General features: G+C 40.4%; 2 protein-coding genes across 15 annotated transcripts in view; both read right to left on the bottom strand.

Moving 5' to 3' along the window:
• LOC108307041 (protocadherin alpha-2) overlaps positions 1-22,342 on the bottom strand; it is a 189,773-nt gene that overhangs the window by 12,876 nt on the left and 154,555 nt on the right.
• The window catches only part of LOC108307044 (protocadherin alpha-C2), a 213,663-nt gene that overhangs the window by 43,103 nt on the left and 148,218 nt on the right, over positions 1-22,342 (bottom strand). The window contains exon 1 of one of the 14 annotated variants that reach the window (XM_017532184.2): positions 467-3,822. The exons of the other annotated variants lie outside the window; for them this stretch is intronic. Coding sequence (XP_017387673.1) covers positions 467-3,025 — 2,559 coding nt within the window. The 5' untranslated portion in view covers positions 3,026-3,822. Of the gene's footprint in view, positions 1-466; positions 3,823-22,342 lie in introns of those variants that run through there. 14 annotated transcript variants of the gene reach the window in all.

Genomic DNA, 22,342 nt, shown 5'->3' with positions numbered 1-22,342 from the left:
CCCTAGAGGTCTCAGGGTTTTTTAAGAAACATCACTCCTATAGGAATTCAAAAGAAAAATTTCCCTGTAGATGATACAGCAGAGGCCATTTCTTCTTGAGTCTCATAACATTACTCCCTAAAACATAATCCTTATTCCAAGGCCTGTTCTGTTACTCTACAAATCTGTCTCTTAGCATTAAATATTAAGACTAATCCTCACTTCTCAAACAATGTTATGGACAAGTCTTCATGTCTCTGAAAATGAAAAATAAAACAATTCTTTAGTGCTATTTTTCTAGAGAGGAAACAGCAGATTATGATCAAATTTCAGATTATATATACACACACACACACACACACACACATACTCAGTTTATCAAATAACTCTTGTCACTGTTAATGACTCAATAAGGCCAATCACAGGATATTGGGGGATGTGTGACACATGCATGAGTTTGTAGAAGACCCCCTGACCATTACCTCACCTCATTTTGAGGAACAGCCTCGTTTTTGAGAATAATCAGGTTCCCAGCACTCTGACCACTTTGGCCTGTGAGGTTCCTGCTGTCAGTCACTGATGCTTGGGCTCCCGAAGGCCCTGGTCCTGTCTGGGCCCCTGTATTGTAAAACATGAAAGTGTCACTCCCTGAGCCTGCTGTCAGACAGGCCTTGTAGCAGTAGGTCTTGGTGAGGGAGCCATTCCCTCGAACTTCAATGAAGTGAGGCTGCACTTTGAGGCCATGTGGTATCCTGGCATCAATATTGTTGTTGGCCTGTTTGTAAAGTTCTGCAGGAGACCTCTCCCTTACTCCACAGAAGCCTCCACAGCATGCAGTGCCATACGCGGTGTAGTGGTAACACTTGATGATGCTCAAAATGATGATTGTCAAAAGAAATATAAAAGACACTGTGCTTAATGCTATTATTAGATAAAGGGTAATTTCAGAGTATGTCCGAGGGCTCTTAACATGTCTCTGAGTGTCAGGGAGGATTTTGGAAACCCTATCCACCACAGCAACTGTAATGGCCACAGAGGCTGATAGTGATGGCTCTCCATTATCTCGGACCACCACGGTCAGGTTGAAAGTGGTACCACTCTCATCTCCTATCTTCCTGGTAGTCCTAATTTCTCCTGTGTGCAGCTCTACTTTAAAGAGGTCCAGGTCAGAAGTCTGGGCTAGATGGTAAAAAAGCCAAGCATTTTGCCCAGAGTCTGAGTCCATGGCTATGACTTTGGTGACCAGGTAGCCAGCAGGGGCAGTTCGAGGCACCATCTCAAAGGCTGCTGATGAATTGGTTGAGGTAGGGTACAGAATGTGAGGGGCATGGTCATTCATGTCCACCACATACACGTTGGCAGTCACAGTGCTGCTCAGTGGTGGGCTCCCCTTGTCCTGAGCCTCCACAGTCACAAAGAACTCCCGAAACTTCTCATAGTCAAAGGAGTTGACAGCATAAAGGCTGCCACTGGCACTGTTAATGGAGACATAGGAGGTGACTGGCAGCCCTTGGATCTCCCTCTCCAGAAGGGAGTAAGTCACCTCTGCATTCTCCTTTTCATCTGGGTCTGTGGCTTGCACAGTACAGAGCAACACACCTGGCAAATTGTTCTCCTGGATATAGATGGAATAGGAGTCCTCCAGGAAGCTTGGTGGATTATCATTGATGTCAGAAATCTCAACCTTCAGTGTCCGCTGGGATGTAAGCTGTGGTATTCCCCCATCAGTGGCTGTCACCGTGATGTTATAGACAGCCACCCGCTCTCGGTCCAGCGAGCCACTCACCACCAGGGTATAGGAGTTTCCAAAGCCATTCAGTCGGAAAGGCAGTGTGGCCTCCAGACCCAGGCTCACTTTCCGGTTGGGGCCTGAGTCTTGGTCATTGACACTGAGAACGGCCACAATGGTGTTGGGTGTAGCATTCTCAGGCACTGGACTATACAGGTCTGTGAGCACCACCTCTGGGGCATTATCATTCACGTCCACGATGTCCACCAGCACCTTGCAGTGACCTGCCATGGGCACTGGACCCCGGTCAGTCGCCTGCACATAGATCTGGTAGGAGGAGGCTTCCTCATAATCCAGCCCCCCAATTACTCGCACTTCCCCAGTACTGGCATCTATGCTGAAGAGCTGTCTCTCCCGGTCCGACGTGTAGCTGCTCAAGGAGTACCTGAGCTCACCATTGGAGCCCTCATCCGGGTCTGAGGCATTCAGCTTCACCACCAATGTGCCGGGGGGTGAGTCCTCCCGTAGCTGGACGCGGTAAGTGGACTGGTCGAAGGCAGGAGAGTTGTCGTTAGTGTCCAGGACACGCACAGAGATCTGTGCCGTACCCGAGCGGGCTGGGATGCCCCCATCCACGGCTGTGAGAACCAAGTGGTGCAAGGCTGCCTGCTCCCGGTCTAGGCCCTTACGTAGCACCAGCTCAAGCACTTTACTGTTCTCCTGCAGGGGCTTAAGGTCCAGCTCGAAGTGCTCGCTGGGGCTGAGCTCGTAGGTCTGCACCGAGTTGGCGCCCACGTCGGGGTCCTGCGCACTCTCTATGTGAAAGCGCGCTCCAGGCGCCACCGATTCGCTTACCTGAAGCTGGTAGTTGGGCCGCGGGAAACGCGGTGAGTTGTCGTTGATGTCCAATATTTCCACCTCAACGGCGCTCACCGCCACGGGATTGTGCGCCAGCACTTCCAAGCTGAGCAGGCAGCGAGGCCGCTGCTCACACAGCGCCTCCCGATCAATGCGCTCGTTGACGAAGAGCGCTCCACTAGTCAGGTCCAGCTCCAGGTAGCGCGGACTGGGCGCACCCAGATGGTTGATGCGCAAGCAACCCGGCCCCAAGCGCCGCAACTCGAGCCCCAGCGCGCGAGCCACGTTGCCCACGAGCGCGCCGGGTGCCTGCTCCTCTGGCACCGAGTAACGCAGCTGGGAGGCCACTGGGCCCGCTAGCAGCAGCAGGAGGAGAAGAGGCAGTAGCAGCAGCCAGGGCATGGGCCGCCGGAGCCGTGGATGCTCTGTCGCCGCAGGTCTGGTGCCCGCCTGCTCCATAGCCACGGGCCGCGGCGGAGGCAGCCGGGCAGAGGGCCGGAGGCGGCAGCTTCCCCAGCCGTGCTCCACGCCCGGGCCCCGCCTCCGCTCGTGCCACCCTGCGCCCACTCCCCCACCGCTCACGCGCTAGCAAACGCCTGGAGCCGCTCCCTCCGTAGGCCCTCCCAAGGGCTCCTGGCCCCGCCGCCCTCGCTGACTTCCCATATTTCAGCTCCTCTGCTCGCCTCCGAGTCGCTCAACCCCGCTTGGCTTCCTGCTGCTGCTGCCGCTACCGCTCCAGAGGGAGGGAAAAGGAAGCAGAAGGGGAGACGGAGGGGGAGGGGGAGGGGGAGGGGGAGGAGGGCTCAGCAAGTCAGGCTCTGATTCCGTGCCGAAGTGGCAGACAGCGAACCCGGACTGCTCAGCCTCTCCAGCCCCATATCCTTCATCCTGGACCTGCCGGATCCCAGCGGACCGCAGGGACACGGCCACTCCCTTTCTCCCTACCCCCACTGTCCTGTTCATCCAGTCTCCACGGTCTCTCGCCTGCTTAACGGGTCTTTAAGGAGATTAGTCTGGGAAAAGCAGTCAAGTCCCTAGAAGTCTGGCCATGAGCTCCCCAGAAGAAAAGATTTCCAAGCGCAATTCAGGAAAATAAACGGAGGGGCCTTGACTAAGTATGGGCACCCGGGCGGCGGCTCTAACATGAAAAGGAAACAACGCAGGGGGCGGCGCTCTGGGGTTACTGGCGGTGGGAACTATTCACCTGACCCCTACATCTTCCCTGGACACTCTTAAGTACTGCAGAAAGTGCTCAACTCCTGGGGCAAAAGGAGGGGAATGGCAAAAGCTGCCCTCTTTCCAGGAGCAAGACTAAAATCAGCAACCTGGAATCCAAGACTCAATTCTGCTCCCGGCCAAGTGGCCCTTACTTTCAGTGTGTGCCTTGGCAAATAACCAATATTTGAATGTTTAAAATGCTCTATTTTAAAAAATCTCCATGAAGCTGTAGGCAAATCTGTTATTTGATCCATTTTGACTATAGTGGAGAAAATCTGGTAAAATTTGATCCATTTTGACGATAGCGGAGAAAATCTGGTAAAATTTTTAAAGAGATTCTTCCCTCAAGCTTTTTCGAATCTTGCTTCAAATCTTTTTTATTTATCATACAAGACGCTTTCTTTCAAGAGTGATTTAAAATTTTTTCTTTAATGGATAACAATGTCTTCAAGAGTCTGCAAAACCGTTAAATCAAGAGAGTTACTGTTGATCTCCTAAGCCAGGCTGGAATTTGGATTCCATTAATGCTTTGCAGTTTAAAAAAAAAAAAAAAAAAATCTGCTGTCGTTAAGCAAAACGTGGAAGTCTGGGATTCATCTTACAATAACCAGCAATTTCAATGGCTGCAGCTTCTCTTCCTTAAATATAAGACTCCTTAGACTTCTGTTCTTTTGTGCCCCTAAGATTCCTCTTGTACTGCAACAGAGGCAACGCAGAGACAACAAATTCTCTTCAGTGAAGAAGGCAGAAGGATCAGAGGAAATCTTTCCAAGCTGTGTCATTGCCTCTGCTGCTCAGAGGCAATGAATATTCACTCTTCCCAAGTCCTCACATTTCTTCCACAGGAATTTGAAATCTATTGGCTCATGTGCAAGTAGCACTCACTAAAATGTCTTTCTCTTCCTTATCTCCTAGTATCCTCTCATCCGTATATCTTCCTCTATGGGTCATTTTCTAGCTATGGAGTGGAACAAAGTCAGAGTGAGACCTGACATTTGGCATGCTTCCCCCCTAGCGGGGATGGTTAAAGGAGCCAAGGTTGTGATCCTGACCCCCAGAGTTCAAAGGCCTGAACTAGCACATCCCTAATCCCTAGCACACTCACTAACAATGCTCCACTACCTACCCAGTTTTATTCCGGAGAAACACCCAGCTTCCCTCTATCACTCCTGCTTCTTATTTGTCCTCTTTGTTCCCTCAAGGGTACAGAGTAGGAAGTAATTTTCATCAAAATCTATTCCTGTCTCCTTTCTTGGGTCTCTGCCTTCTTCCTCTTTTCTCTGCATCCTCCCCAAATATCCCTACAATAATTCTGTCTCAGTTTGCTGTGGTAATTTGATCTGTGAGGCCTTAATCTCTCAAGTGCACAAACTGTGGACCTGGCCTATGTCCTCACCCATTACTTATTTCTGAAAATAGATGGCTTATAAGTGGAATCAAGTTGTAAGTTGTCAGAAAAAATGATCTTTCCTCCCATCATCTGCTCCCAGCCCTCCGAGTCGCTGCCATCTCTGCCCACAGCTTACAGACCTGGCCACTGTGTGTTGACCAGGCATAGACCTGTGACTGTGAAAACATCATAGGCACTTAAGGAAGAGAATACAGTGACAGAGACTTGGTGATTTTTTAATGGAAGCCCCCAAGTGTCATGTCTCAGGAGAAAAACCTGGATTCTCCTTTCAGCACTCTTGTCATCTTCCAGCAAGGACACATGCCAGGTTGTCCATTTTGCTGTTTTAGGCCCGTTAGGTATTGGAAGCTCCAACTAATATTTACTGCCTTAATTATTGAGGAGGCAAACATAGAGCCAACACAATCAGCCTCCTTTTGAAAAACATTGTACTGAAGAGATGGTGTACTCTGTTTGGCACTATAATGATTTTGTTCCTCACACTATTATACTCAGGCTTCTGCCAACTTACTAGTTGTTAGAATGTGATTGCTCAAACTGTTGTTAATTACCCTTTCTACAAATATTAATGCTAATGCCTTGACCACACCATTATGCATTCCTTTCCTTGGACCTTCAAGAACTCCCTATTAAAAAGTAGAAGAACACAGTAATTAGAAGCACAGACTTTGGAGTCAGTCACACCGCTGCCAATGACTAACTGTGTGGTTTCGGATATGTTACTTAATCTAAGCTTCATTTTACTCATTTTAATTAAGGAAAACAATAGTAAGCAACACTCATAGGGTTATCATTATGATTACATGAGAAAATGTATGTAAAGCAATTTGCACAGTAACTAATAAGTATATTATTGTTGTTGCTGTTGTCATGAATGCAACAATATTTTATCATAGGATAACACCTTAGTTGGCAGCCTTACATGTAACATGGCCCTTTAGGTATCAAACACAGATAAGCACATGTAACTAGGCCATGTAGGAAATCAGTGATGATAGGGAAGATGAGTATACAACAAAGTTAAGCTTTCCCAATTACTTCTGGAGCTATATCACATTTTGAGAAAAAAACAGCCCCTTTTTATATCACCAAGGAAATGGGACTTCTGTTATGAGAACTCCTTCAAGGGATTTGTTTCCTCACAAGAGATTTACCTTTTTAGGATACATAGAAATACTTTAGCAACAGAATATGAAGTTAGTTCCTAAACGTGCTGTAATCTACAGCACCCAGTATGGAGCTTAGCACAGGTGCTCAATTAGTGTTCTTCGAAAAGAACTAAATTTACAAATTTACCCGTGTAATTCTAATACAAACAGTATCTTATTTTCTCTCTTCCTTTTAAAATCTTATATACGGCTGAGTAAGGTGGCTCACGCCTATAATGCCAGAGCTTTGGGAGGCCAAGGTGGGCGGATCACCTGAGGTCGGGAGTTCGAGACCAGCCTGACAAACATAGAGAAATCCAGTCTGTACTAAAAATACAAAATTAGCCAGGTATGGTGGCTCCTGCATGTAATCCCAGCTACTCGGGAGGCTAAGGCAGGAGAATCTCTTGAACCTGGGAGGCGAGGCTGCAGTGAGCCAAGATTGCGCCATTGTACTCCAGTCTGGGCAACAAAAGTGAAACTCCGTCTCAAAAAATAAAAAAATCTTATATACATTTCAAGGTCCAGGTGAAAACCTACCTAATCCATGAAACAGTGTCGATTCTAAACACGTGGTTTTTTTTTTTTAATTTCATTTTTACAGTCTACAGCATATCTCTGTAAGCTGACATGTGTCATTTTTTAAATTCATCCAAATACTTTAACATCTCTTTAATTATAAGCAACCGAAAAGCAGGAGACATGTCTTATATTTCTGTCTCCTTCACAATGTAGAAACCCTTATAGACTTTCAATAAATGTTTATTGCTTCATTTTCTTCAGAGCTTATTTTTAGTAAATTCAAGAAAAGCTGCTATAGCCCTTTTCTGTATATAGATAGGGCATATCTTATGAAGAGGAGGTTGAGAATCTGAAATGGTTTTACTATGGATTTCTTCTTTGTTAAATACATCTATCATGAGATCACAGGGCATAGGAGCAAAACCAATTACAATACAACAGAATTAAACCTATGGGGAAAATGTTGGCACTCAGTAAACTCTCCTAATTCGCATAAATTATTCTTTCTCTATTATTAACACCATTACAGACCATTTTACTTTTGGAAACCAAACAATCTGGAGTCTTTTGGCCACAGGACAAAAATACATGCTCATTAGTTTGATCAGCTTTGGGGATGGTCATTATAAGAATATCTGTCAAATAGGGAAGGATCTAGTTTTCATGTTTTAATTTATGTATCTATGTTGCTCTACAAACTGAGCCCAACTTATATAATAAAAGAGAGAGACAAATGGTCACCTCTAATGTTTAGTGTTGTCCAAAGTAGTTTTTTAAAATGCCATCTTGTTAAAAAACAAATAGGATTCCTGATCTTCATGCATTCCCCAGAAGAAAAATACTTTCCAATATGATTATAGCATTATTTACAGATAAAACATTCAGTGGATGGGAAGATGACAAAAGTTTTGGTGGATAAACTTTTTCACATCTCCCTTCCTCCAGAAGAAATATATCAGTCAAATATTTGGTATTAACAATTGGCTTTTAGGGGGAGATCCTCTAAGTTTTTAGTTCTAAAAAACTAATATATTATTGATAGTTGGCTGAGGTGTCTGAAAATTGCTTAAAATAAACAAAGAGAGCCGGGCACGGTGGCTCACCCCTGTAATCCCAGCACTTTGGGAATCTGAGGTGGGTGGATCATGAGGTCAGGAGTTTGAAACCAGCCTGACCAAGATGGTGAAACCCCATCTCTAATAAAAATACAAAAATTAGCTGGGCACAGTGGCATGAGCCTGTACTCCCAGCTACTTGGGAGGCTGAGGCAGGAGAATCACTTGAACCTGGGAGGCAGAGGTTGCAGTCAGCTGAGATGGCGCCATTGCACTCCAGCCTGGGCAACAGAGTGAGACTCCATCTCAAAAAAATAAAAAATATAATAAAATAAATAAACAAAGAGATTCAAGCCATCTTTGGATAAGTAACAATAAAAAGAGAGAGATAGGCTAAAGGTTTAGGGTAGATTGTATAATATTAACAGATAAAATCAAACTAGTCAGTATTGGGGGAGCTTTACTTCTCTATAAGTATTCTCAATTGAGAATATTAAAGAATCATAGAATATTAAAGTATTTTTAAAGTATAAAATTCTTTCTTTTTCATTGAAGAAAATGGTTAAGTGAAACTTGAACCTCAAGATCAATAAAGAGATAGGAGACATAAAAGTGATATACGTAAGTATCTGTGGCCAAATAAATGACCTTCCAAGGCACTGAAAGAACTTACAGATGTAACTAGAGAATCCAATTTCCTATCTTTTAAAAAGTGCCATTGAGCTTGATATAAATTCCTTCAAAACTCTAGTATTACTAAAGCGATTGTTTATGAACACTTAGAAATGAAGGCATTCATACCAAGGACTACTTTGGCTTAATTAAAAACTGGTAACTTCAAACTAACCACATAGACTTAAGATTGTTTTTCATATGGGCATTTTAGATTTTAGTTGCTAGAATCATTGCCAAAATAAATGTAATATATCAAAAGAAAATTTTTAAAAAAGAAATGCTGCAGGAACAGTTCATCTAGAATTCATGGAAACATTAAACAAAGTCTCCCAATATACTCATGTGGACAAGATAAAGAAAGGTAGCTGCAAGACACTGTAGTTAGGTGATTTTTTAATTGTTTAAATAACATTCCAAAAAGTATTTATTAATGGAATACTTCAACTTAAAAGGAGAATTATAATGGGGGACTACAGGGAACCACTCTTAGTCTTATCCCAGTCAACATTTTATTAATGACTCAAAACAAGGAGGTACCAAGTGTCCATGCCAGTCCAGCAGCAAGTTGAGCATTTTTGGAACAAGAATTGCAACTGCCTAGGTTACACTATGTTTCTAATTCACTAAACTTAGCAGCAATTTTCTATCTGAAACTCAAGATATGCCCCAAAATTCATAAGTGTGCATTGCAGCTAATTTCTGGTTTATAGTTGCCATTAAACCTGTTCCAAGTTTCCATTCATCACTTGGGGCCTCTTATTTTAATAGAAAACCTTGTTTGGTCCCACTTCTCTTCTGTAACTCTTCAGATTTTAGCCACAGACTAAAATAAGATGGGTACTTGGCACTAAAGAACATCCTCGTTCCCAAGCAGATTTTAGCCAAACCATTCATTGATTTGGATAGGGGTTTAAAAAATACATTTCAAAAATATGTTAGATAGTGTTGAAGTACCTTGAATTTGAACTGTTTTCCTATGCTCAGTCTATATGCAGGCCACGGTTTCTTTTTTCTATGCCCATTATATTTGCTGCTTGGAACTAACAAACAAACCTGCACCTCTGTGTCAGGATTAATTCTCAAAATTATCCATTCAGATACATAGAGTATCAAGTAATTATTGACTTTTTGGGCACTAGCCCCCTTGCATCCTAATGCTGTGGCACTTAAGAGTTGGCATATTATTTCAGCACATATCTAACCTCATGTATTCCTCAAAGGACCCTAATGAGGTTGGTACTGATGAAGAAACTGGGTCCCAAAAAGGTGAAAGAATTTATCAGAAGCTCCAGGAAGCTTCTTTTTACCATGGTTCTGTTTCTTGAGATTCTGAAATAACACCTGGCCACTACACATGCAACCCCTAACTTAAGAATCATATTATCAGTCTCAAGCTATTAATATCTACGTATTTCACAAGGAATACTATTGTTCTCACAAACTACAAGTTTCAATAGAATCTTCTGTACATGCTTTTATAATAGACGGCCAGACTTAGCAAAATCATGATGCAAAATAGATTTATACTTCATATCCCAACTTCCTTCAGTACCATCCTCCTCCTACCTACGATATTCTGCCTAAGTAATGGTGCTTTACAAATTGCTTTGATTTTTCTGATATAAATCCCACTCATGTATTCTTTGATAGATTTTGTTACATAATTCCTTTAGCAGTTACAGGCATAATACATCATAATGTGGGTAAAATATAAATCCTCTAAATTAGCCATGTCAATATACACTATTTTTACTGAATATTAAAATACACTTTAAGGCATTTTGATGAGATAATGTTATCTAAAAATTTTCCCTTTCAAAGCTCATTTTATTAAGGTTATTTAGAAATGATTTACAAATTCTTCAATTTTGCTTCTGTGTTTTTTCTTTTTTCTATCACAAGCAAGGAAAGCATACTATACTTGGCTGATAGAATTGAAACAAAAAATCTAGTACTGATTCTATTTATACAGCATCTGTGAATTAATGGTCTTAAAAATCTTAAAATTATTTAGTTTGATGCATATGTAACAATATGCCTTGGTTGATGCCAACTTCAGCTTTCCAGCACAAAATAGAAAAAAAATATGCAAGCTCTCGGATCAGTCAACACTTTATCTTAATTTGTGACTTTTTTTGAGACAGGATCTCACTCAGTCGTCCCCCTGGAGTGCAGTAGTATGATCACAGCTTACTGTAGCCTCAACCACTGGGTTCAGTGATGTTCCCACCTCAGCCTCCTGGGTAGCTGGGACTACAGTCATGCACTACCACGCCCAGATAATTTTTGCATTTATCGTAGAGACAGCATTTCACCATATTGCCTAGGCTGGTCCTGAACTCCTGGGCTCAAGCAATCTGCCCACTTCAGCCTCCCAGAATGGGCTCACCTCACCCACCTTCAGACCCCTACTGAATGTCCGAAACCAGGGATAATATTGAATACTATATATACTACATTTTTTCCTATACATGCATACCCATGTTGAAGTTATTTTATAAATTATGCACAGTAAAAGATTAACAACAATAACTAATAATAAAATAGAACAATTATAACAGTCAATACACTATTATTACAGGTGTGAGCCACCATGCTCAGGCAGACTTTTCTATATCTATTATATATTTATTGGCCAATTCTTTAATAAACCCAGTGAATCAAAGACACTGGAATGGTTTGATAATTTGCTAGAAATAGAAAGCTGATTTCAAACAGAAGTAGGTAAAAATCTCACTTTCTCTCTTTCCAATTCAGTGTTACATCTATTATAGCAGAGTTGTCACTCTAGGATATTCAATATCCTTTATAATTAAAATTTCATCATAGCCTTCTGTGACTGGTTTTTTGCAGTACTCTCAAGCTGGACTAGTATTCCTCTCACCCAATTATCATAAGCTCATTTAAAATTTCAACTATGTATGAAACATTTATTCGTTCATAAATCAATGTACACATAGGATATATTGGACAGCCATGCCTCCTAGGCTATGTGGATTTAGTGCTTTTTGAGCTAGCAGGAGTTGAAGAATAAACGAGATTTTCAAATGATCGAAAGTCATTCTTTCCAAGGGTCAGTAATAATGTTTGATGACCTGTTAAGAAAATAGCAACAATCCTGATAAAGTCAGACTGTGAACTTCCTGTGATTTATTTACTTTTTTATCTTTTCTTTATTTTAACTAGCTTCAACAACATTTAAAATATATACTTCTTATACCAAATTAAATTTGTTCAGAATTGTTAAAAGCAAGGAAAGTGAAAGTTCTTTAAAAACTAATTCCCTTGTAGACTAGACCAGTAACAGGTAATTATATATCACTCCAGGCTTTTGACTATGCTATATAGATATACACACCAACACATTTTACCAAAATGTAACCACACTTTACACACTATTGTACAACTTTACTTTTTGCTTCTGTGCTTTTTTTTTCTCTTTTTTCTATCACAACCAAAGAAAGCATACTATACTTGGCTGATAGAATTGAAACAAAAAATCTGGCACTGATTCTATTTATACAGCATCACTTATTAATAGTCTTAAAGATCTAAAAATTATTTAGCTTGATGCATATATAACAATATGCCCTGGTTGATGCCAACTTCAGCTTTTCAGCACAAAATAGGAAAAAAAAATATACAAACTCTCAAATCAATCAACACTTTCTCTTAAATTGTGACTTTTTTTACTTTACATATCTGATGAACCTAATTTTTACTTAATATATATGATGAATATCTTTTCACATCAGTAGATGTAATTCTGCTTCTTTCCTAATAAAAGCTACATAAGCCGGGCGTGGTGGCTCAGGCCTGTAATCCCAGCACTTTGGGAGGCCGAGGCGGGTGGATCACGAGGTCAAGAGATCGAGACCATCCTGGTCAACATGGTGAAACCCCGTCTCCACTAAAAATACAAAAAATTAGCTGGGCATGGTGGCGCGTGCCTGTAGTCCCGGCTACTCAGGAGGCTGAGGCAGGAGAATTGCCTGAACCCAGGAGGCGGAGGTTGCGGTGAGCCGATATCGCGCCATTGCACTCCAGCCTGGGCAACAAGAGCGAAACTCCGTCTCAAAAAAAAAAAAAAAAAACCTACATAATAGTCATTGTCTAGATATTTCATAATTAATTTTTACTCCATGATTGAATATTTAAGTGTATTTGTGAAAGTGTGTGCATGTATACGTCTGTGTGTTTATTATGGGAAGTGCTTTGGTAAAAGTACAATAGTCCCTCCTTTTCCACAGAAGATACTTTCTAAGATTCTCACTGAATGCTTGAAACCAAGGGTAACACTGAATTCTATATATACCATGTTTTTTCCTATACATACATGTACCCATGATAAAGTTTAACTTATAAATTAGGCACAGTAAAAGATTACCAACAATAATTAACAATAAATTTGGATAATTATAACAATTTATGATAATAAAAGTTATATGAATGTGGTCTCTCTCTCTCAATATCTTACTGTACTGTGCTCAGCTATTTTCCTAAACTGCTGAAAGTGAAAGTGTAGGTAAGGGGGGACTAGTGCTTGCATATTTAAATTTTAGGTAGACATGCCAAAATGCTTTCCCAAATTTTTGTTAGCTATTTATCTTCCCAATCAGTAATCAGTAAGCCAATTTATATACTTATGATTTGCCTCCAAAATTCTTAGTTCATAGTGTAGTAAAGAAACACACAGAGTCATGTCTACAGCAATATTTCATTTTCTTTAATAAAAAGCCCTTAGTCACATTTATAATTTATTTTATGTGACTCCCATAAATATCTAAATGCTCACTGAGAAATTCAGACCACCTCCTTGAATTTATTTTACTTAAATTGACTGATTCAGTGTAGTGTTTTCATGTAAGTTTTATCCTATATCCAGCAGGGTTAAAGTTTATACCTTTAAGAATATGCATTCATTGATATCTAACTCTCCACACATTCATTCAACCATTTAACTCAAGATTTTAAAATATTAAATTTAAAATTGAAGCAATAATAAATAGCCCACCAACCAACAAAAGCCTAGGTAGGACCAGACAGATTTACAGCTGAGTTCTACGAGAGGTACAAAGAGGAGCCGGTTCCAATTCTTCTGAAACTCTTCCAAACAATGGGAAAGGAGAGACTCCTCCCTAACTCATTTATAAGGCGAGCATCACCTTGATACCAACATCTGGCAGAGATACAACAACAAAAAAAAACCTCAGGCTGATATCCCTGATGAGCCTCAGTGCAAAAATCCTTACTAAGATACTGGCAAACCAAATCCAGTAGCACATTAAAAAGCTTATTCATCATAACCAAGTGGCTTCATCCCTGGGATACAAGGCTGGTTCAACATACACAAATCAATAAATGTAACTCATCACATAAACAGAACAATAGACAAAACCCACATGATTATCTCAATAGATGCAGAAAGGCCTTCGATAAAATTCAGCATCCCTTCATGTTAAAAATCCTCAACAAACTAGGTATTGAAGGAACATACCTCAAACTAATAAGAGCCTTATGACAAACCCACAGCCAATACCATACTGAATGGACAAAACCTAGAAGCATTCCCCTTGAAAACCAGCACAAGACAAGGACGCCCTCTTTCACCACTCTTATTCAACATAGTATTGGAAGTTCTGGCTAGGGCAATTAGGCAAGAGAAAGAAATAAAGGTATTCAAATAGGAGGAGAGAAAAACAAATTATCTTTGTTTGCAGATGCATGAACCTATTTTCAGAAAACCTCATGGTCTCAGCCCAAAAGCTTCTTAAGCAGATAAGCAACTTCAGCAAAGTCTCAGGATACAAAATCAATGTGCAAAAATTGTTAGCATTCCAATACACAAATAACAGGCAAGCAGAGAGCCAAACTATGAATGAACTCCCATTCACAATTGCTACAAAGAAAATAAAATAAGTATGAATACAACTAACAAGGGAAGTGAAGGACCTCTTTAAGGACAACGACAAACCACTGTTCAAATAAATCACAGTGGACACAAACAAATGGAGAAACATTACATAATTATGGATAGGAAGAATCAATATTGTGGCCATACTGCTCAAAGTAATTTATAGATTCAATGGTACTCCCATTAAACTTCCATTGACATTCATCACAGATTTCAAAAAAACTGTGTTAAAATTCATATGTGTATTAGTCTGTTCTCACACTGCTATGAAGAACTGCCTGAGACCGGGTAATTTATAAAAGAAGAGGTTTAATTGACTCACAGTTCAGCATGGCTGGGGAGACCTCAGAAAACTTACAATCATGGCAGAAAAGAAAGCAAACACATCTTTCTTCATATGGTGGCAGGAAGGAGAAGTGCCAAGTGAAAAGGGAAAAGCCCCTTATAAAGCTATCAAATCTCGTGAGAACTCACTCACTATCATGAGAACAGCATGGGATAACCATCCCCAGGATTCAATTACCTCCTTTCCACAACATGTGGGGATTGTGGGAACTACAATTCAAGGTAAGATTTGGGTGGGGATGCAGCCAAACCATATTAATATGGAACCAAGAAAAAGCCTTTATAGCCAAGACAATCCTAAGCAAAAAGAACAAAGTTGGAGACATCATGCTACTTGACTTCATATATACCACAAGGCTACAGTAACCAAAACAGCATGGTACTGGTACAAAAACAGACACAAAGAACAATGGAACAGAATAGAGGACTCAGAAATAACACCGCACGCCAGAGCCATCTGATCTTAAACAAATCTGACGAAAACAAGCAATGGGGAAAAGATTCCCTATTTAATAAATGGTGCTGGGAAAATTGGCTAGCCATATACAGAAAATTCAAACTGGACCCCTTACTTACATCTTATATAAAAATTAACTCAAGATGAGTTGAAGACTTAATTCATAAAAGTATAAAACCACGAAAACCCTAGAAGAAAATCTAGGTCATGCCATTCAGGACACAGGCATGGGCAAAGATTTCATGACAAAAGTGCCTAAACAATTTCAACAAAAGCAAAAATTGACAAATGGGATCTAATTAAATTAAAGAGCTTTTCTGCACAACCAAAAAAAAAACTATCATCAGAGTGAACAGACAACCCACGGAATGGGAGAAAAATTTTGTAGTCCATCCATCTGACAAAGGTCTAATATCCAGAGACTACAAGGAACTTAAACAAATTTACAAGAAAAAAACAAGCCCATTAAAAAGTGGGCAAAGCACATGAACAGACACTTCTCAAAAGAAGACATTAATGTGGCCAAGAAACATGTGGAAAAAAAAACTGAACATCACTGATAATAAGAGAAATGCAAATCAAAACCGCAATGAGATATCTTTTCATATCAGTCAGAATGGCAATTATTAAAAAGTCCAGAAACAACAGATGGAAAAAAAGAAACACTTTTACATTGTTGGTGGGAGTGTACATTAATTCAATCATTGTGGAAGACGGTTTAGCAATTCCTCAAAGATCTAGAGAAAGAAATACAATTTGACCCAGCAATCCCAAAGGAATATAAATCATTCTATTATAAAAATACATGCATGTGCATGTACATTGCAGCAGTATTCACAATAGCAAAGACATGGGATCAACCCAAATGTCCATCAATGATAGACCGGATAAAGAAAATGTGGTACATATAAACCATGGAATACTATGCATCCATTGAAAGGAACAAGATCTCATCCTTTGCAGTGACATGGATGAAGCTGGAAGTCATTATCCTCAGCATAATAATGCAGTAACAGAAAACCGAACACTACATGTTCCCACTTATGTGTGGGAGCTGAATGATAAGTACACATGGACATATGGAGGAGAACAACATGCACTGGGGTCTGTCCGGGGAGCAATGGGAGGGAGAGCATCTGGAAGAATACCTAATAGATGCTAGGCTTAATACCTAGGTGATGGGTTGATCTGTGCAGCAAACCACCATGGCACACATTTACCTGTGTAACAAACCTACACAACTTGCACATGTAACTCAGAACTTAAAAGCTGAAGAAAAAATAAATTAAAATACAATACAATACAATAAATGTTAAATTTAATTATTGGATAAATATAATGTTTAAGCAAAAATTTCAAAACACAATGTTTAAGGCTCAGTCTAGTAAATCTAAGTAAGCTCATAATTAACAGACCCTTCCAGAGATAACAACTGTTACCTCTGGCCAAAATACGTAAAGTAAATACCTGAGGACTCCGGAGAATAAACAAAAGCAGGCAGTTTTTGAGGAGGAGGATGCTAAAACTTGGAGAAAGGAATCAGCATGAAGTGAGTTTCCTGTTTTTGTTGCTTTGGCCTAATGGCAGATCAAGGTTGTGACATATGATGAGGAAGCTAAAACTCTGACAGATAAGCCCTAGTTTCCCCAACTTGAGGGACAAGGGGAAGGAGCCAGGAGCAACAGCACTGTAATCCACAACTGAGAGGGGTAGGGAATCCTTGAGTGCACAGAACAAAAGAAGGCGAGCCCCTAAATTCTATGATTAAATTCTTCCTACATCTCTGCTGTCCCCTGAATCACATATAAAGAGCAAAGGCTAAAGCTAAAAGAACTAAACTGAAGTTTGAACTGCTACCCAGCAGAAGCAAGAGAGATTTTGCATTTTTAGTCTAATGAAGTTTATTCTCTACTAAAACAAAAAACATCAAGACCCTTCATAGGAATATAACAGTGATATGGTTTCAATCTGTGTCCCTGCCCAAATCTCATGTCAAATTGTAATCCCCAGTGTTGGAGGTGGGGCCTGGTGAGAGGTGATTGGATCATGGGGGTAGATTTCCCCCTTAGTGCTGTTCTCATAATAGTGAGAGAGTTCTTATGAGATCTTGTTGTTTAAAAGTGTATACCACCTCCCCCTTCTCTCTCTCTTGCTCCTACCACGTAAGACAAGCCTGCTTTCCCTTTGCCTTACACCATGATTGTAAGTTTCCTGAGGCCTCCCCAAGAAGCCAAGCAGATGGCTGGCATCATGCTTCCTGTACAGCATGCAGAAATGTGAGCCAATTAAACCTCTTTTCTTTCTAAATTACCCAGTCTCAGGTATTTTTTTTTTTACCATTACAACTGGTTTAATATTTGAAAAACACAAAATTACAAAATACAGGTGCGTACAAAAATACACAGTCTCAGGTATTTTTATAGCAGTGTGAGAACAGACTAATACAGAAAATTGATACTGAGAGTAGGGCATTGCTACAAAGATCCAGAAAATGTGAAAGTGACTTTGGAACTAGGTAACAGGCACAGGTTGGAATAGTGTGGAGAGCTCAGAAGAAGACAGAAAGATGAGGGAGAGCTTGGAACTTCCTAGAGACTATTTGAATGATTGTGACCAGAATGCTGATAGTGAAATAGAAAAAGAAGTTCAGGCTGAGGAGGTCTCAGATGGACATGTGGAACTTATTGGGAACTGGGGCAAAGGTCACTTTCCCTATGCTTTAGCAAAGAGCCTGGCTGTATTATGCCCCTGCTGTAGGGATCTATTATGGAACTTGGAACTTGAGAGTGACCTTTAGAGTTAGGGTATAGGGCAGAAGAAATTTCCTTTTTTTTTTTTTTTTTTTTTTCTGAGATAGAGTTTCACTCTTGTTGCCCAGGCTGGAATCCAATGGGGCAATCTTGGCTCACTGCAACCTCTGCCTCCCAGATTCAAGAGATTCTCCTGCCTCAGCCTCCCAAGAAACTGGGATTGCAGGTGCCAGCCACCATACCTGGCTAATTTGTTGTATTTTTAGTAGAGATGGGGTTTCACCATGTTGGCCAGGCTGGTCTTGAACTCCTGACCTCAGTTCATCCACCTCTGGCAGAAGAAATTTCTAAGGAGCAATGTGTTCAAGATGTGGCATGGCTACTTCTAACAGCCTATGCTCATATGTGTGAGCAAAGAAATGACCTAAAATCAGAACTGATATTTAAAGGGGAAGCAGAGCATAAAAGTTTGGAAAATTTGCAGCCTGGCCATGTGGTAGAAAAGAAAAGCCCTTTTCAGAGGAGGTATCCAAGTAGGCTGGAAAAATTTGCATAAGTAAAAAGGAGTCAAGTGCTGATATCCAGGACAATGGAAAAAAGGCCTCCCAGGCATTTCAGAGACCTTTGCATCAGCCCCTTGCATCTCAGGCCTAGGACGAAAGAATGGTTTGGTGGGCCAGGCCCAGGGCCCTGCCACCCTGCACAGCCTCAGGACACTGCTCCCTGCATTCCAGGCGCTCCAGCTCCAGCCATAGCTAAAAGGGGCCCAGGTACAGCTCAAGCCATGGCTTCAGAGGGTGCAAGCTATAAGCCTTGGTGGCTTCCACATGATGTCAAGTCTGTGGGTACACAGAATGCAAGAGTTAAGCCTTGGGCACCTCTATCTAGATTTAAGAGGATGTATGGAAAAGCCTGAATGTCGAGGCAGAGCCTGCTGCAGGAGTGGAGCCCTCATAGAGAACCTCTACTAGGGCAGTGCTGAGAGGAAATGTGGGGTTGGAGCCCCCACACAGAGTCCCCACTGGGGCACTGCCTAGTGGAACTGTGAGAAGAGGGCCACCACTCTCAAGACCCCAAAATGGGAATCCATCAGCAGCTTGCACCCTGTGGCTAGAAAAGCTGCAGGCACTCAACACCAGCCCGTGAGAGCAGCTGCAGGGGCTGAACCCCACAAAGCCACAGGAGTGAAGCTTCCCAAGGCCTTGGGAGCTCATTCCTCACAAAACAGTGTGTCCTGGATGTGAGACATGGAGTCAATGAAGATTATTTTGAAGCTTTAAGATTTAATAACTGCCCTACTGGCTTTGGACTTGCATGGGGTCTGTAGCCCTTTCTTTTGGCTGATTTCGCCCTTTTGGAACAGGAATATGTACCCAATGCCTGTACCCCCACTGTATATTAGGAGTAACTAACTTGTTTTTTATTTTACAGGTTCACAGGCAGAAGAGACTTTTGACTTAATGCTGGAATGAGTTAAGACTCTGAGGGACTGTTGGGAAGGGAAAATTGTATTTTGCAATGTAAGAACATCATGAGATTTTGGGGGTGGTGGGGGCAGTGGCAGACTGACATGATTTGGATCTGTGTCCCCACCCAAAGCTCATGTCACATTGTAATCCCCAATTTTGGAGGCAGGGCCTGGTGCGAGGTGATTAGATCATGGGGCAGGTTTCCTCCTTGGTGCCATTCTCATAACACTGAGAGAGATCTCGTGAGATCTGGGTGTTTAAAAGTGTGTAGCAATTGTCCCCTCCCTTGCTCCTGCTCCAGCCATGTAAGGTGAGCCTGCTTCCTCTTTGCCTTCTGCGTAATTCTTGAGGCCTTCCCAGAAGCCAAGCAGATGGCCAGCATCATGCTTCCTACAGCCTGGAGAATTGTGAGCCAATTAAATTTCTTTTCTTTATAAGTTATCCAGTCTTGGGTATTTCTTTATAGCAGTGCAAGAATGGACTAATACAAACAGAATGATGAATCTCAAAAATAACACATTAATAATATCAGAATATAATCAAAATTACTTAATATGAAATACCAGAAAAATGTGAAGCATTCTTAAAGGTAAAGATCATCAAGAATGCAAACCTGAGATGACACAGATGTGGGAATTAGCGGAAAAGGACTTTAAAGTAGCTACTATAATGATATTCAATAAGATAAAGGAGGCCGGGCATGATGGCTCACACCTGTTATCCCAGCACATTGGGAGGCCGAGGCAGGTGGATCACGAAGTCAGGAGTTTGGGACCAGCCTGACCAAAATGGCGAAACGTTGTCTCTACTAAAAATACAAAAATTAGCTAGGCGTGTTGGTGCGTGCCTGTAGTCCCAGCTACTTGGGAAGCTGAGACAGGAGAATTGCTTGAACTTGGGAGGCAGAGGTTGCACTGAGACAAGATCACACCTCTGCACTCCAGCCTGGGTGACAGAGTGAGAGTTTGTCTCAAAAACAATAATAATAATAAGATAAAGGAAAACATGCTGGTGAGAAATGGAAATAAAGGAAATCTTATCAGAAAGGAAAATATAAAAGAGCCAATGGAAATTTTAGCAATAAAAATATAATCTCTGAAATTAAAACTCACTGCCTGAACTTAGTCAAAATATGCAGATAAAAGAGGCAAAAGTCAATGAATCTGAAAATAGATCAATAGAAATGATCCAATCTGCAGAAAAGAAAAAGGACTGAAATAGAGCCTTAGAGACCTATGGAACAATATAGAATATACAAGAATATAAAAGAAATGTATAGTCTAAAAGGACCAAACTTTAACCCTACTATGATAAAACCACACAACATTTTAAAAGTACCATATGCATATAATTGGAGTACAGAAAAGAGAGAGAGAAATTAGGATTAAAAAATTTAAGGATATAAAGAACAAAAATTTGTCAAATTTGGTTAACAATATACATTTACATGTTTGATAAACTCAGCCAACCTGAAACAGGATAAAAATAAAGAAAAGCATAAATGAGCACATCATGGTCAAACTTCTAAGCCAAAGATAAGTAGAAAATCTTAAAATAAGTGTCCCCCAGCCATGCAAGAGCAACAAAAACAATCATATTGTACACAAGAAATAATGACTTAAATGACTATATACTTCTCATCAGAAACTATGGGCATTAGAATACAGTAGAGTAACATTTTTTTAATGAAGAAGAAAATAAAATCTGTCAAAACCCCAGAATTCTATATCATTCAAAATGCAAGATAAATAGATGTTCAGATAAAGGAAAACTAAGATGAATTACTGCAGCATATATGCATTACAAAAAGTGCTAATAAAATTTTTCAGGTTGAAGGAAAAAGACATTATGGAGAAACTCGGCTCTTTAGGAACAAAATAAAGGCATTGGAAATGGTAAATAAATGACTAGATAAACAGAGCTGACTATTTTTTCCTTCTTAATTCTCTAAAGTACATAGTGACTGCCTAAACAAAAATTACAACTGTGTCTTGCGAGGTTTGTATTGTATGAGACTTAATACAAATGAAAACTATAGCATAAGCAATGGCATAGGAAGAATTAACAGTCTTATATGGTTGTAACTTTTCTATATTTTATAAAGGTGGTACACTATTAACTCTAAGTGGACTGAGCAAAGTTAAGTATGTACACTGTAATCCTTATAGCAACCACTAAAAATGCAAATTTTAAAAATCCAAAAATAGGCATATCTAAAAATTAAAAGGGATTCTGAGGAATACCCAAATAATTTAAAAGACAGTAGATCAGGGGGACAGAAGAACAAAATCAGAGGGGACAAATAGAAAGCAAATAATATATTGAAGGGCACAAATCTAAACATATCAATTATTACACTAATGTGAATGGGCTAAACACTTCAATTAAAAGACAGATATTATCAAAATGGGTAAAACAGCAAGATCCGACAATATGCTTCTACAAGGGCATACTTTAAAGCAACAAAAAGTAAAAGGAATAAAAAGGAATGTGCCATGAAAACAGAAAGCATGAGACTAGAATGGCCACATTAATATCACACAAAAGCTACTTAAAGAAAAAAGTATAACCAGCAACAAAGAGATATTTTATTTTACAATGATAAAAGACTCAGTAATCAGGAAATTATTATATATAAAAATAATACTTATATATAAATAAATATACAATTAGATATATTTATATATAAATAAATATATAAATGTGCATACCTAATAACAGGGCCTCAAATTATATGAAGCAAAAATGGATACAAAGAGATAAACACAATGATGATAGCTGGTTTTTTTGTTTTTTTTTTTTTTTTTGAGAC

This window comes from Cebus imitator, unplaced genomic scaffold, assembly GCF_001604975.1.
Source record: "Cebus imitator isolate Cc_AM_T3 unplaced genomic scaffold, Cebus_imitator-1.0 Scaffold76, whole genome shotgun sequence".
Classification (NCBI taxonomy): domain Eukaryota; kingdom Metazoa; phylum Chordata; class Mammalia; order Primates; family Cebidae; genus Cebus; species Cebus imitator.
This window is presented reverse-complemented; position numbering and strand designations above follow the sequence as displayed.